The 16,431-nt window shown below is 45.3% G+C and overlaps 1 protein-coding gene across 1 annotated transcript in view; it reads left to right on the top strand.

Moving 5' to 3' along the window:
- Positions 1-16,431, top strand: part of cep76 (centrosomal protein 76) — a 39,444-nt gene that overhangs the window by 6,566 nt on the left and 16,447 nt on the right. The window contains exons 3-7 of the mRNA XM_042331751.1: positions 246-327; positions 3,405-3,629; positions 8,332-8,517; positions 10,586-10,683; positions 11,967-12,095. Coding sequence (XP_042187685.1) covers positions 246-327; positions 3,405-3,629; positions 8,332-8,517; positions 10,586-10,683; positions 11,967-12,095 — 720 coding nt within the window. The remainder of the gene's footprint in view (positions 1-245; positions 328-3,404; positions 3,630-8,331; positions 8,518-10,585; positions 10,684-11,966; positions 12,096-16,431) is intronic.

Genomic DNA, 16,431 nt, shown 5'->3' with positions numbered 1-16,431 from the left:
CACGACTGTTTTGACAAAATATACAGTCAATTCACTTTACAGTATATTCTGTGAAGTGCTTTGAGACATCTCAAAGACCTGATAAGGTGCTATATCAAATGCAAGGATTATTATTATTGACTAATATATATAATCTTTGTAACCATTTATTTTATTTGACATGAGGCTATTGTGACACGCTATCAATTTATTTTCTGAGGAAACAGGGATTTTGAAAAGAACAATGTGATTTTTTTTGTTTCCAGAATGCGATGGGCAAAGAAGTTGCATCTTCTTCGAAACCATCCACGCATATTGTGGATAAGGAACCAGCTGAATTAAAGCAAAGTGAGTCACTGCGCTATTGTATTGTCTTTGTTGATCGCTTGTCAAAGCTTGGTCTCACTTTATACAACTATCATCAGTCCGGTTCCTGAGCCAGGAGGGGCTGCAGTATCCCAGGGCACTCACTGCTGATGGCAGCACAGCCCGGCCCGGCTCATCAGCAGGACCTGGAAGGGCCGACCAGTCACTGGGGGCGGGGAATCCCCCCCCTCAGCTCCTGGTAACCCCACAGCCAAAGCCCTAACTAACGGGGAGGGGGGTCCTCGCTGGAAAAGCAGCGGGAAAGCTGCCGGACAGTGATATCAATGGCCGAGCTGTGCGGTTTAGCTGGTGAGACTCCAGCAGTTACCCCAACACACACTCTGGGGTGCACAAGCCTTGGTTTTAGCCAACTGTGCCTAATACTCTTCGGAATGAGGTAAAACAAAATTGGGTGGGGGGGGGGCCTCTGACACATGCGGAAACCCATCACTGTGCTTAAGAGAATACAAACCAAACTGAGATTTCCATATATCCCACCTGCACATGGAAATCCCAGAGACAGGTTGTTGGAATGGAATGTGCTTTCTCTCCCTGGAGGGATGCATCCTGCTTACCTAAATCTGTAAAGTATTAGGCGCAGGTTGGCATCATTTTCAGATAATGATCCATTGCCATGTTCGGTGACATCTTCCCTCACATGGATGGAGTGAAGAGGCCAAATGTATCTGTGACGACTTGTCCCAGCTCCTCCGTAAACTCACATCACTGTATTGTAACAGGTGGGTAATAAGACCTGTACAGTACTCATTCACAAGCAGAAGGTGTTAAACAGTGTGTTGCTGAGTTCATTTCCCCTTTCAAAACCTCAAGGCTGCTGAAGTCCCATCAGTGGCATTTCCATACAGACTTGCCCGCTCAGCGTGCTCCACCCTATCCCCCACATCATCGGCGATCTTGCCTTAAGCCTCTCTGCCCCCACCCTTTGGAACTCTCAGCTCGTCCCCTTCCTTACCTCCTTCAAGGCACATCTCAAGAAAGATCCTCCGCTTCGACTGTGCCTTTGGCTATCTCCTATCCCCACCGTCACTATCCTCCACTGCTCCTGATCCCAATCCCCACCTCGGGTCCGAATCCTTGACTGTCCAACGACTTTGGACCTCCTGATGTCAAGGGCTTTGTATAAATGTAATTTGTTGTTATTTATTTAAAAATATTTTGTTGTCAGTGAAAAAAGGCCTATAAAACAGTTTAAATTGCTCACTGGTTGATGCATTGTTGAGAGAGAGAGCAGGGTTTGACCCTCGTATCTGCTTTCATATCATCAAGGCTCAACTATGCAAACTCACTGCTTGTCAGCCCCCAACTCCTCCCTCCACAGGCAGCAGATCATCCAGAACTCTGCAGCCCGTGTCCTCTCCCGCACCAAACTCCGTGACCCTATCACCCCCATCCTCGCCCGACTCCACTGACTTCCCATTATAGTGGATACAGTCCAAGATCCTGGTCCTCACCTTCAAAGCCCTCCCTGGTCTTGCTGCCCCCGACCTCTGTCACCTCCTAACCCCCTACCATCCTGCTCACTCCCTCCGCTCAGTGGGCTCTGGCCTGCTTCACATCCCCCGCCTCGCTCACCCCACCATTGGTGGGCAGGCCTTCAGCCACTCTGCCCACACCCTCTGGAACTCCATCCCACAGTCCCTCCGCCTCACCCCCTCCCTCACCCCCTCCCTCGCATCCTTCAAGACACATCTCAAGACCCTCCTCTTCGACTGTGCTTTCGATCTCCCTGCTTCCCTGCGTGGAGTCCTGTAGCTCAGTGGTTAGAGCACTCGCTTTGCAAGCGAGAGACCTGAGTTCAATTCCAGGCAGAGGGTGAAACCTCGGGCAAGTTTCCTTACTCCACACAGAGCCTAATAATAATCCTCCAAATACCAAAAACAATAATAAATTGGTCATTTTCAATCTACGACTGTTTGTGGGACATTGCTGTGCGCAATTGGCTGCCGCGTTCGGCCACAAATATACAGTCAATTCACTTTACAGTATATTCTGTGAAGTGCTTTGGGACGTCCTCCCGACGTGAAAAGTACTATATCAAATGCAAGGATTATTATTATTATTATCCCCCCCCGCCCTCCACCCTCCCCGAACCTGACCCCCAACTCGCGTCCATAACTCTGTAAATCCAGCACCTTGGGACGTCCTCCGGACGTGAAAGGCGCTTCACAAATGTAATTTTGTTGTTGTTGTTGATAACAAGTTAAGTTTTGATTGTGAAATCCACAATGATCAAACCGCTGCTTACAGTAACTCTCTGCGAGTTTGCATTTGAAGGATGGCCACTGGAGAGGTCTCTGTAGAACGTTACTCCAGCAAGTGAGCTCCTTCAGGCAACGTGTGAGAAAAATCAGAAAATTGAAAAATGATTTTATGTCTGTAATAATAAAAAGGATGTTGGAATAATAAATTCAGGGCCATAGGGACTGTGCAAGTTCACACAACTTCACTATTGTCCCTCCTCTTCGACTGTGCTTTCGCCTCTCCTCTTCGACCTTGCCTTCGGTCACCCGCCTTCACCCCTGCCCTCCACCCTCCCCCACCCTGACCCCCAGCTCAGGTCCGAAACGTCCTCCCGATGTGAAGGGCGCTATATAAATGTAGTTTTGTTGTTGTTGTTGAAAGAGGCGCGGTAATTAATCCTGTATTCTTAAAACATACATTCACACACTTCCATTTATGGAGTCCTGTAACATATTGGTCAGAACACTTGCTTCACAAGCGAGAAACCTGGGTTTGATTCCCAGGAGGGCGAAACGTTGGGCACATTTCCTTGCTCTACACACCTCTGTTTACCTAGCAGTAAGTAGGAACCTGGTTGTTAGTCGGCTGGCAGATTGCGTTTCCGGAGGTAATAACTGTGTGTGGGATACTGCTATTGGGAATTGGCTACCATGTTTCACCCGCAAAATATACAGTCACTACACTACACAGTCACTACACTTTACAGTATATTCTGTGAAGCGCTTTGAGCTGTGATTCAACGACGTGCTAAGGCGCTATAACAAATGCAAGGATTATTATTATTATTGTCATTTCAGCCAATATTGATCCTAGCAGAAGATACTTGTACCTCCAGGTTTTGGGAGGAAAGGCTTTCCTGGAGCACCTGCAGGAACCACAGCCTCTCCCTGGACACGTCTGCACCACCTTTACCCTCTTCCTGCATTTCCGCAATCAGAGGTTTCAGTCCAAGCCCGTGCCGTGTGCCTGTGAGCCTGACCTGCAAGATGGCTTTCTGCTAGAAATACACAGAGATTGTCTAGGTGAGAGACGTTCAGCTTATCCACCCTTTCATCACATCCAGGGCAGACCAGTCACTGGGGGCAGGGTATCCTCCCACTGTAAGGGCTTTGGGACGCTACCCTGCATGAGCTACGCTCTATAAATGCAAGTTGTTGTTAACCCTGTAAGCCAAAGCCATAATGGTCCCAGCTGGACAAGCAGCAGAAAAGCTTGCTAGATAGTGCTCTCAATGGCCAGTTATGTTGTTTTAGCTCAAACAGTTACCCCAATGCACACTCTGGGTTCCTCAAGCTCTTGCCAACCTGCATCTAATACTCTCTGGAATTAGATAAGTAGGTTGTGTCCCTCCAGGGAGAGAGAGCTCATTCCATTCCGACAAATCTGTCTCTGGGAATTCCATGTGTAGGTGGGATACATGGAAATTTCGGTTTGGTTTGGAGACTTTTAAGCACGGTGATGGGTTTTCGCACGTATCAGATACCTCCCCCGCACCCCCCAAAGACTTAACTACCTTCCCAACTCCCTCCACAAACTACAAATTATTCAGAACTCTGCAGCTTGTGTCCTCTCCCGCACCAGGCTTTCCTCGCCCAGCTCCACTGGCTCCCCATCCCCCAGAGAATAGTCCAAGATCCTCACTTTTAAAGCCCTCATGGTCTCACTCCACCCTACCTCTGTGATAGACTAAACCAACCAGTGATCAGGCCATCATTCTCTCTGCTCCCACCATCTGGAACTCCATCCTGGAGCCCCTCCACCTCACTCCCTAACTTGCCTCCTTCATAATAATAATAATTTGGTCACTCAACCCACGACTGTTTGTGAGACACTGCTGTGAGCAATTGGCTGTGTTTCGCCCACAAATATACAGTCAATTCACTTTACAGTGTGTTCTGTGAAGTGCTTTGAGATGTCGAGAAGAGTTTGGCAGGGAGTGTCAGTCAGTGACACAGTACTGAATAGGGCGTCATAATCCAACATAACCTCACTAGCTGCCATACATGTGGAGCACTGTAGCTCAGTGGTGAGAGCACTCGCCTCGCAAGTGAAAGACCTGGGTTTGATTCCCGGCAAGGTGAAATTTTGAGCGAGTTTGCTTACTCCACACAACTCTGTTTACCTAGCGGTAAGAAGAAACCAGGTTGTTAGTTGATTGGCGGATCGCTCTCCAGAGTAATAATTCCTTTTTTTTTAAAAAAATGTGGTTACTCAATCCACTTCTGTGTGCAATTGGCTGCTGCATTTTACATAAGAACATAAGAAATGCTGGACGAAAAAAGACCAAGGTCCATCTAGTTGGCCTTCCACCTCCCTGGCGGTCACATGCACATATGTCTGTCCCCATCTCCCTATGTGCTGTATCCCATCATGTTATTCCCTAAAACAAAACTATCTAATCTGTGATTGAAAGAATCAACATTTCCTGCTTCAACCGTCTCCCCAGGGAGCCTGTTCCACAGGGTCACTATTCGCTCACTGAAATAGTGTTTGCGTAGATTTGTTCAATCGTAGGCCGTGTCCCCTGGTTTACTATTCTGGACACGTTGAAGCAGCCCGTCATGATCCAGATTGTTTTGCCCCTTTAGAACCTTAACGACAGCAATCACGTCGCCTCTCACTCTTCTCTTTTTCACCGTGAACATGCCCAATTTACTCAGTCGCTCCTCACAGTCCAGTCCTTCCATTCCCTCAGTCATTTTGGTTGCCGTCCTCTGTATCTTCTTGATTTCTCCAATATCCTTTTTGTACTGCGGTGACCAGAACTGTACACAGTCTCTATGTACAGTCTCACCAATGATTTATACAGTGGCACTATTACCCCACTATTTCGGCTGCTATTGATCTTTTTGATAACAATATAATAATAATCCTTGCATTCAATATAACGCTTTTCACGTCTTCTCGACATCTCAAAGCACTTCACAGAATAGACTGTAAAGTGAATTGACTGTATATTTGTGGGCAAACGCGGCAGCCAATTGTCACAGCAGTGTCCCACAAACAGCCGTGGATTGAGAATGACCAATTTATTATTGTTTTGTTTTTGGAGGGATTATTATTAGGCTCTGTGTGGTACATCCCAACATCTGGTTTGCTTTACTCACTGCCACAGAGCATTGTTGGGAGAGCTTCGATTTATTGTCAATCAGAATCAAGGATCCTTCTATTCAAATAATAGTCCTTTCCTGGATTTTTTGTCCCCATGTGAAATGCTTTACATTTCTTCACATTGAATTTCATCTGCCACTGATCTGCCCAATTCCCAAGTATGTTCAAATCCTCCTGTAACCTCTCTTGTTCAGTTTCAAATCTACCACCTATTTAAGGAAGGATGTACTTGCCTTGGAGGGGTTGCAGCGTAGATTTACTAGGTTAGTACCAGAGATGAAGGGGATGAGTTACGAGGACAGGCTGACCAATTTGGGCCTTTATTCTCTAGAATATAGAAGAATCAGAGGGGATCTTATAGAAACCTATCAAAGGGCATGATAGAGTAGATAGTGGGAGATTGTCCCCCGGTTGGAGAAACTAAAACCAGGGGTCACAACCTTAAAATCAGAGGCAGCCCTTTCGCACTGAGTTGAGGAAGAACTTCTTCACTCAAAGGGCAGTGAATGTATGGAACTCACTACCCCAAAGGGCTGTTGACGCTCAGTCCTTGAACATATTCTAGACTGAGATAGATTTCTTATTGCAAAAGGGATTAAGGGATATGGGGGTAAGGCAGCGTCAGGTTATTAGCCAGAGTTAGATTAGAAGATCAGCCATGATTGAATGGCGGGGCAGGCTCGAAGGGCCGAATGGCCTCCACCTGCTCCTACATGTTATGTTATGTCCCAAAACAGACCCTTGGGGAACTCTACTGGTAACATTTTCCCAGTCTGATGACATTCCCTGTACCACCACTCTCTGGATTCCTCCAGTCAACCAATTACGTATCCATTGTAATTTACCTCCACCGATTCCTGCTTTCTTTACTTTCAGTACCAGCCTCTCAAGAGGAACTGTAACAAAGGCCTTACTGACATCCAGATATACAACATTCACAACGTTACCCTTATCAAGCTCCTTGTCACACCATCAAAGAAACCAGTAAATTAGATTGGCAAGACCTTCCCTTCATGAACCCATACTGACTATCATTTATGATTTTATTTCTGTCCAGACGCTCCATGATTTTATCCTTAATAAGAGTCTCCATAATTTTACCCACAATGGACGTCAAATTTACTGGTTTGCAGTTTCCTGGGTCAATTTTGTTACCTTTCTTAAAAATAGGAGTAACATCTGCCTTTCTCCAGTCCCCCGGCACCTCTCCAGTATTCAGTGATTTTTGAAAGATGTGTGCCAGCGTTTCTGCGACTTCCTCCCTTAGTTCCTTAAGGTTACTTGGATGCAATTTATCCGGACCCTGAGATTTATTTACCTTAAGTTTACGCAGCTGTTTGGCAGCGATGCTGATAGTGATATGAATATTGTGGCAACTTTTCTCTGTGACATCTTTGAGTTCTCTTTCCAGATCAGATAGGTTACCTGTCTCCTCCTTGGTAAAGACTGATGCAAAAAAATTATTTACCACTATTGCAGCTTGTGCAGCATTATTTGTCATGTTGTCTCCTGAACCCACCTTCAGTGGCCCTATTCCATTGCTTGTTTCTCATCTACTCCTAATGCAACTAAAAAAACTTTTTGTTATTATCCTTCATATCTCTTTGCCCTTCTGATGCCTTTTTTTCAGTCCTGGCATGCTGTTTGGTATTGAATCTTAATTTTGAGCCATTTTACTTCATGGCCTTAAATGCCTTTTTTTCCTCTTCATGATTTGCTTTGTAGCCCAGTCCAACCAGGCTAGAGTGCCTTTGAGCTTGATACCTTTGCTTCGCGTGGGTACATTGTTCCATTGCCTTCATCATCATCTCCTTGAAGGAACTCCATTGGTCCTCCACTCCCATTGCCATATTGAAGCCTGCCATGGCCCACTCCGATTAGACTTCTCAAGCACACAAAGTCAATCCTCTTGAAATTTGGCAGTTTTGCAGTCAGTTCACTTTACAGTATATTCTGTGAAACGCTTTGAGATGTCTCAAAGGCACGATAAGGCACTCTATCAAATGCAAGGATTATTATTATACATGCACTATCAACAACAACAACTTGCATTTATATTGTGCCCCTCATGCAGGATAGTGTTCCTCACGCAGTGTAGTGTCCTAGATCGCTTGACAGTAGATGTGCTACAGCAGTAAAAGGAGCCAGAGCCCTGCCTGATGTGTTTCTCCTCTCCTACAACCCATTCAGATGTGCCCCTTCAATTAAATTCAGTCAGAATTAAAAATTACGATTGAATGTAAGAACTTTCCAAAATTCTGCGCCATTATTTTATCACTTTATCAGTCCTTTGAATGAGATGTTAAACTGAACTTCCCGTCTGCCTGTTCAGGTGGGCGTTAAAGATCCTGTGATGCTATTTGAAAAGAAGGGAGTTTCTCTCCTGGTCTCTTGGTCAACAATCTCCCAAATAAAAAAAATTGGTCACTCACTCCACGACTCTTTGTGGGACACTGCAATGCACAACTAGCTACCACGTTTTGCCCAAATAATACACAGTCACCACTTTACTGTATATTTTGTAAAGTGCTTTGAGACATCTTGATGGCATGATAAGGTGTTATATCAAATGCAAGGATTATTATTATTGCTTTCTGGTTGCTGTTTTTCTAGGTGACGGCAGTAAAATGGCTGACGCAACTGCGTTATTGTCGGTCTGCGATCCTGTGCACATGGTTCTGATAAAGACAGGCTCCGCCAGCGAAACCACCCTGGTGGCATCCCACTATCTGGAGTGGCGCTCTGTGCTCAGTACACCCAGTGGGAGAATGAGCATGGCTGTGGAGCTGCAGGGTGTAGGTATGAAGGTTTAACAGCTTGGTGGGAGATGAGTTGATTATTTTCAGCCTGCTCAGCTTGTCACACTCTTACCTCTGGGTGAAAAGATTTCAGGTTCAATTCCCATCCAGGTTTCAGCTCCCAGTCTAGGCTGACATTCCGGATGGAACAGGAATTAAATCAATCCACAAATGTTTGTGGGACGCTGCTGTGCACAATTGTCTGCCACTTTTCGCCCACAAAACACACAGTGAATTACAATGTATTCTGTGAAGTGCTTTGAGATATCTCAATGACGTGATAAGGTACTATATCAAATGCAAGGATTATTATTATTATAATGTCTCAAAGTTCTACAAACAACAATTTGCATTTATACGGCGCCCTTCACAGGGGTAGCATCTTGGAGCAAGTAACAGCTTTGTGGTTTGACACTGTGTCCGAAAGGTAGGGGAGGTGACCAAAGGCACAATCGAAGAGGAAAGTCTTCAGCTGTGATTTACAGCTGGGCAAAGAGGGGACAAGATGGAGGGACTGAGGCAGGGAGTACCGGAGATTTGAGGCGTAGTGGCTGAAAGCACAGCCTTCGATTGTGGAGCAGTGGAGATGAGGGATGTGCAGCAGGCCTGAGAGGGGGGAGGAGTGAGGTATGAGCAGATTGGAGACGAAGAAAGGTGCACACACGATGAGGACATTGCTGATTAAGGAGGGTTTTAATAATAATAATCCATGCATTTGATATAGCGCCTTATCACATTTTCGCAATGTCTCAAAGCGCTTCACAGAATATACTGTAAAATGAATTGACTGTATATTTTGTGGGTGAAACATGGCAGCCAATTGCGCACAGCAGGTTCCACAAACAAGTCGTGGATTGAGTGACCAAATTATTATTATTTTGAAGGAATTATTACCCCTAGAAAAGTGATCCGCCAATCGACTAACAACTGGGTTCCAATTTACTTCTAGGTAAACAGGTGTCTGTAGTAAGGAAACTTGCCCAACATCTCGCCTTGCCTAGGAATCGAACCCAGGTCTCTTGCTTGCGAGGCGAGTGTTTTAACCACTGAGCTATAATACTGAATGCAGGGAGAGAAGGTCCAAGGCAAAATGATTTGGGGGAGAGTGAGGCATTGTTATTATTAATTGTGCTGCGCTGTCAGGCCATGTGTTTCTGGTGAGAGATTCGTCTGCTTATTCTTCAGGTGGACGTTAAAGAACTCAACGTGACATTATTACCCAATATCATGGTTCCCACTCTGCCTCTGCAAAGCACTTCGAGACATTTCACTTCGTGAATTCACCATATGATCTAAATAAGTAGAAAACAAAATCTTAAAACTGCAGATATGCAAATCTGTGCAACAGGTCAAGTATCTGCCAGGCTGCTACTGAATGGGCCCATTATCAGGGCCAAGTGTTGTCAGTGGGGTTTTGTAAAAGGACATTGGTAATCTGAGCATGCACTAGATTAACCTCCATCATATTCTGCCTTTGCTGTCTGCTGTGAAGCAACTCAAGTAACACTTGTATTAGGAGTCCCGTGGTACAGTGGTTAGACTGCTCGCCTCGCAAGCGAGAGGACCCAGGTTTGATTCCCGGGCAGGTTGAAGCCTCAGGCAGGTTTCCTTACTCCACGCGCCTCTTTACCTAGCAGTAAGTAAGAACCCGGTTGTTAGTCGATTGGTGGATCACGGACCACTTTCTGAGGGTAATAATCCCTTCCCCAAAAAAATATTGTCACTCAATCAACGACTCTTTGTGGGACACTGCTGTGCGCAATTGACCATTAGGGGTAAAGGCTTGTGGAGTAAGGAAAGTTGCCTGTGGGTTCGACCTGCCTGGGTACTCTCGTTTGAGAGTCGAGTGTGCTAACCAATATGCTACACTTCCCAGTGTGTGTCCTGACCTCATGTCCTCTTGTTCCTCTGTCTCAGTGCATCCCACATGTCAGGGTAAAATGTAATCTATACCTTTACTGCACTCACTGCACAAGTGAATTCCAACTGGAATTCTGAAACCGTTATTAAATGGGATCCAATTTGGTCAGCCTGAATGCACTGACTGTAAATGTTACTCCCACTCACAGGTACAGAGTCAAAGGTTCCTGTCGGAGTTCTCAATATAAAACTTGAAATGTATCCCTGCCTGATGCAAACCTTGAGCCAGGAGATTTTGACCACCCAGGTACTGTTTCTGTTACTAAAATACCAATGAATGCTGTGTCTGTTATTAATTAAATACAGTGGAAGCTGCTTAAACTGGACACATCGGGGCCGGCGGTTTTGTCCTGTTTAAGCGGCGTCCGAGGTTAACCAAAGTTCTCTGACCTCTTCCTGCCCAGCAGAGGAGCGGCAACGCCTCGTCCCTCCCATTAGACGGGAGGACCGATTAGCAGCTGCTCTGAGGTGATTGACAGCCTGGAACCACTTGTGAATGTTTGGGCTCCTCCCAATCACAAGTGGCTCCAGCTGTCAATCAATCAGTCAATCAATCGTGATTTGACTCCTCCCATTGCCTCCCATGTTTCTTACCCGTTCCTCATTCCCCCCAACTTCTCACTGATTGACAGCCCGAAGCTGCTTATGAGTGGTTGGAGTCTACTGTCCATCCCCCAGTGCCTTCGCCGCTTCCTTCCTTTCCTCCTTCAAGGCCAGTCTCAAGACCTTTCTCTTTGACCGTACCTTCAGCTCCCCTCTCGACTCTCTACCCCCTCCTCGCTCCCTCCCTCCCCTCACCATTTCCCCCCTCCTCGCCCCCTTCCCTCCCCTCACCATTTCTCCCCTCCTCGCTCCCTCCCTTCCCTCCCCTCACCCTGTCCATTTCCCCCAATGCTCGGGTCCCGACCCAACTGTCCAGCGCCTTGGGACGTCCTCCTGACGTGAAAGGCGCTCTATAAATGGAATCTTCTTGTTGTTGTACTGTCAATCCACTGCTGGAGACACAGGGAGTGAGTCGCACTCTGGAATTTTGTCTGGATTAACCAGATTTTTGTCCAAATTAACAGGCAGATTTAAAATAGGTAAGAATACAAATGAATCAGGGCCGGGCATTTTGTCTAGGAAATAGTTAGCACTCAAGTACTGAACTTTCTAACTACGATAATACACAGAAATATTTTGGGAGTTTTACAACATCAGGAGGGAGCAAGAATTATTTTGATAAATTTACAGAGAACTCCAGCTCCAAAATTAAAACTGTTTAAGAATTTGCCAAACTCTGGTTGCTCTGAAAGGCAAAAAATGAGAGGAAATCTAAACCTAGGTGGAATTCCTTCCCCCATTGGGTAGCTCTTCTCCCCTTCCCCTCTCCTCGAAAGCATTGTTGCAGATCAGAACTCACTGTGGTAAATGGCGGTGGGTTAACCCACATCTAAGAGTGTGGCACCAACATGACAGCCACAGCTCCTGTTTGTTGCTGACTGGCCTGTAATTTGATATTAATAACTTGACCGAGCTTCACATTTACAGCTAGGTTTAGAACGTCAGAAGACTGCCGAGAGGGAGCGGTTATTCCTCATCTACGCCAAGCAGTGGTGGAGAGAGTACCTTCAGATCAGACCCTCACACAACAACAGACTGGTGAAGATCTTTGCTCAGGTGTGTACACTTCTCTAGAAAGCTGTGTTGTGAAGTCCTGTAGTATAGTGGTTACAGTACTCACTTCGCAAGTGAGGATCTGGGTTGATTCCCGGGCAGGGCGAATCCTTACTCCGCACGCCTCTGTTTACCTAGCAGGACAACAACAAAATGACGTTTGTAAACCGCCTTTCATGTCAGGAGGACGTCGCAAAGACCTCGACAGTCAGTGTTTCGTACCCAAGCTGGGGGTCGGATTGGGGAAGGGGGATGGCGGGAAAGCAAGGTGAACAAAAACACGGTTGAAAAGGAGGGTCTTCGTGAGTCTTCAAGGAGGCAAGGGAGGGGGCGAGTAAGTAAGAACCCAGTTGTTAGTCAATTGGTGGTTCGCTTTATGGGGGGGTAATAATCTCTTCAATAAATAAATAATTTGGTCACTCAATTCAGGAATGTTCGCAATTGGCTGCTGCGTTTCGTCCACAAAATATACAGTCAATTCATTTTACACAAAGTTAGGGAGGGGGTAAAGAGTGAGAAGGATAGGAGCCAACTGCAGGAAGACATAGACAGATGGTACAATGGGCGACACACGGCAGATGAGTTTCAATGTAGAGAAATGTGAAGTAATGCATTTTGGTAGAAAGAATGAGGGGAAGCATTATAGGCGGTAATACAATCTAAGGGTGAAAGTACAGAGAGACCTGGAGGTGCAGGTAAATGAATCCTTGAAGATAGCAGGACAGGGAGATAAGGCTGTAAATAGGGCAAATGGGATTCTAGGCTTTATAAATAGGGGCATAGAGTACAAGAGTCAGGAGGTTATGATTAACCGATATAAAACGCTGGTTAGGCCTCAGTTAGAATACTGCCTCAGTTCTGGGCACCGCACTATAGGAAGGATGTTAAGGCATTGGAAAGGGTACAGAGGAGATTTACGAGGATGGTACCAGGAATGAGGGACCGTGATGATGAGGAAAGGCTGGAGAGGCCGGGATTATTCTCATTGGAGCTGAGAAGGTTACGAGGACCTGATAGAGGTCTTCAAAATCATGAGGGGATTTGATTGGTTAGAAATGGAAAAACTGTTCCCACTGGTGGGTGTGTCGGTGACTCGAGGTCACAGATTCAAAATAGTCTCTAAAAGAAGCCGAGGGGAGGGGAGAAGACATGTTTTCACGCAGTGAGTTGTTGGAATCTGGAAGGCATCGCCTGAAAGGGCGGTCGAGGCCGATTCAATAACTATTTTCAAAAACGCGGTGACGGGTATTTGAGGAGGACGGGTTTGCAGGTTATGGGGAAAGGGCCGGGAGTGGGATTGACATTAATTGCTCTATTCAAAGAGCCGCACAAACTCGATGGGCCGAATGGCCTCTTTTTGTGCTGTATGATTCTATGATATGAAGTGGAACAGGTTTCAGTAGGAGAGCATCTGGACAACAGTGATCACAACATATTCGGTATATAGTTCTTATGGAAAGGGACAGAAAGCAATTAAAGGTGCAGACACTCAACTGCAAGTGGGCTAATTTCAATGAGTTAAAAAGGGACCTAGCCAAGGTGGACTGGAAAGAAGGATTGGGAGGTAAAACATCTAATGAGCAATGGGAAACCTTCAAGGAGCAGATAGTTCATTAAAAAACAAATACATTTCTACAAAAGGGGAAAGGTAGGGCATCCAAACCTCCCGGATGAATAAGGAAATTGGGATTAAAATAAAACAGAAAAAGGTTTATGATAAATGTTAGGTCCAAAATACAGAAGATTATCAAATAGAATGTAGAAAGGAAAGAGGAGAGCTGAGAAAGGAAATAAGAGGGGCAAGGAGATTGTATGAGAAAAGATTAGTGGGTAACATAAAAGGGAACCCTAAGGTATTTTATAAACATATAAGGTTAATCAAATGTCGGGTGGGTCCAATTAGGGACCAAAGAGGAAATCTTCTTGTGGAGGCAGAGGGAATGGCTGATGTACTGAATGAGTACTTTGCATCTGTCTTCACAAAAGAAGAGAATGCAGCCAATGCCACAGTATTGGAGGAGAAGGGAGAGAAATTGGATAAGAATAAACCGAGAGGAGATACTAAAAAGCTGGTCAGTGCTCAAGGTGGATAAGTCACCCGGTCCAGACGGGATGCATCCTGGGTTACTGAGAGAAGTAAGGGTGGAAATAGCGGAGGCTCTGGTCACAATCTTTCAATCCTCCTTGGACACCGGGATGGTGCCAGAGGACGGAGGGTTGCAAATGTTACTCCCTGTACAAAAAGGGGTAGTAGGATAAACCTGGGAACTACAGGCCAGTCAGCCTAACGTCAGTAGTGGGGAAACTTCTAGAGACTATAATCCAGGACAAAATAAATTTTCACTTAGAAAAATATGGATTAATAAAGGACAACCAGCACGGGTTTGTTAAAGGTAAATCATGTCTAACAAACCTAATAGAGATTTTTGATGAAGTAACGGAGAGGGTGGATGAAGGGAGTGCAGTTGAAAGTAGGCATTTGATAAAATATCACATAAGAGACTTGTAAGTAAAATAGAAGTTCACGATATTAAAGGGACAGTGGCAGCGGATACAGAATTGACTGGGAGGCAGAAAGCAGAGAGTGGTGGTGAACGGTTGTTTTTCTGACTGGAAGGAAGTGTGCAGTGGTGTTCCCCAGGGATCAATATTGGGACCACTGTTGTTTTTGATCCACATAAATGACCTGGACTTGGGTACAGGAGTACAATTTCCAAGTTTGCAGATGACACTAAGCTATGGGGAGAGAGCGGGGGAGTGGGGTTGATCAGGGCTATGGGGAGAGTGAGGAATTGGATTGATCAGTGCTATGGGGAGAGAGCGGGGGAGTGGGGTTGATCAGGGCTATGAGGAGAGAGCAGGGGAGTGGGATTAAATTGGAAGAAGCCTATAAAACAGCTAAAATGAGTAGTAAACCCGAGGATTGGGAGAACTTTAGGGATCAACAAAGGAGAACCAAAAAAGTGATTAAGAGGGAGAAAATGGAAGACCAGACCGTAAGAGTTTTTATAAATATATAAAGAGGAAGAGGCTGTCAAAGGTAAATGTGGGTCCGCTACAGGCAGAGACGGGGGAATTATAGTAGGGGACAAAGACATGGCAGAGTCATTAAACAACTACTTTGCTACTGTCTTCACCTTAGAAGACACTGAAACCCTACCAAGAATAGAGGGGAACCAAGAAGACAATGTTAGCGAGCAGCTTGGAGGAATTAATATTAGTGAAGAAATGGTTTTAGGTAAATTGTCAGGTCTTAAAACTGATAAATCTGGATTATTTTCTGGAGGGGGAGAGATTAGATAGTGTTAGTGTTCAGAGGGATTTGGGTGTCCTTGTGCACCAGTCTCAAAAAGTTAGTTTGCAGGTGCAGAGAACAACTAAGAAGGCGAATGGCATGTTAGCGTTCATTGCAAAAGGTTTAGAGAACAAGTTTATAGAATGTATTAGAGATTATTAGAGATAATTTTCTAGATCAATATGCTGAGGAGCCGACCAGGGAACAAGCCATATTAGACCTTATTTTGTGTAATGAAACAGGGCTGATCAGCAAACTGGAACTTAAGGCTCCTCTCGGGCAAAGCGATCATAATATGATGGAATTTAGCGTTAAGTTAGAGAGGGAAGTAGTTAAGTCTGAAGCAAAAGTCTTCAATTTAAATCGAGCCAACTTTGCTGGTATGAGAGAGGATTTAGCCAGAATAAACTTAAAGATTTGACGGTAGACCAGCAATGGCAGACATTCAAGGAGATAGTGCAAAATTCCCAACGAGCACATATTCCTTTGAGGAATAAGAATGCCACGGGAAAGGTGGTGCAGCCATGGCTAACTAGAGCAGTTAGGGAAAGTATCAAATCAAAAGAAAAAGCCTATAAAACAGCGAAGATGAGTAGTAAACCCGAGGATTGGGAGAACTTTAGGGAACAACAGAGGAGGACCAAAAAATTGATCAAGAGGGAGAAAATAGATTACGAGGGCAAACTAGCAAAGAACATAAAAACAGACTCCAAGAGTTTTTACAAATATATAAAGAGGAAAAGGCTAGCGAGGGTGAATGTGGGTCCATTACAGGCAGAGACCGGAGGAATTATAATAGGGGACAAAGACATGGCAGAGTCATTAAACAAGTATTTTTCTACAGTCTTCACCGTAGAAGACACTGGAAACATACCAAAAATAGAGGACCAAGAAGACAATGTTAGCGAGCAACTTAGGGAGATTAACATTAGTAAAGAGATGGTTCTAGGTAAATTGTCGGGTCTTAAAACCGATAAATCCCCTGGACCGGATGGCCTGCATCCGAGAGTTTTAAAGGAGGTGGCTACTGAGATAGTGGATGGC

The sequence above is a fragment of the Callorhinchus milii genome, unplaced genomic scaffold, assembly GCF_018977255.1.
Source record: "Callorhinchus milii isolate IMCB2004 unplaced genomic scaffold, IMCB_Cmil_1.0 Scaffold2, whole genome shotgun sequence".
In the NCBI taxonomy this organism is placed as follows: domain Eukaryota; kingdom Metazoa; phylum Chordata; class Chondrichthyes; order Chimaeriformes; family Callorhinchidae; genus Callorhinchus; species Callorhinchus milii.
The sequence above is the reverse complement of the archived record's forward strand: the minus strand, read 5'-3'. Positions and strand labels throughout refer to the sequence as shown.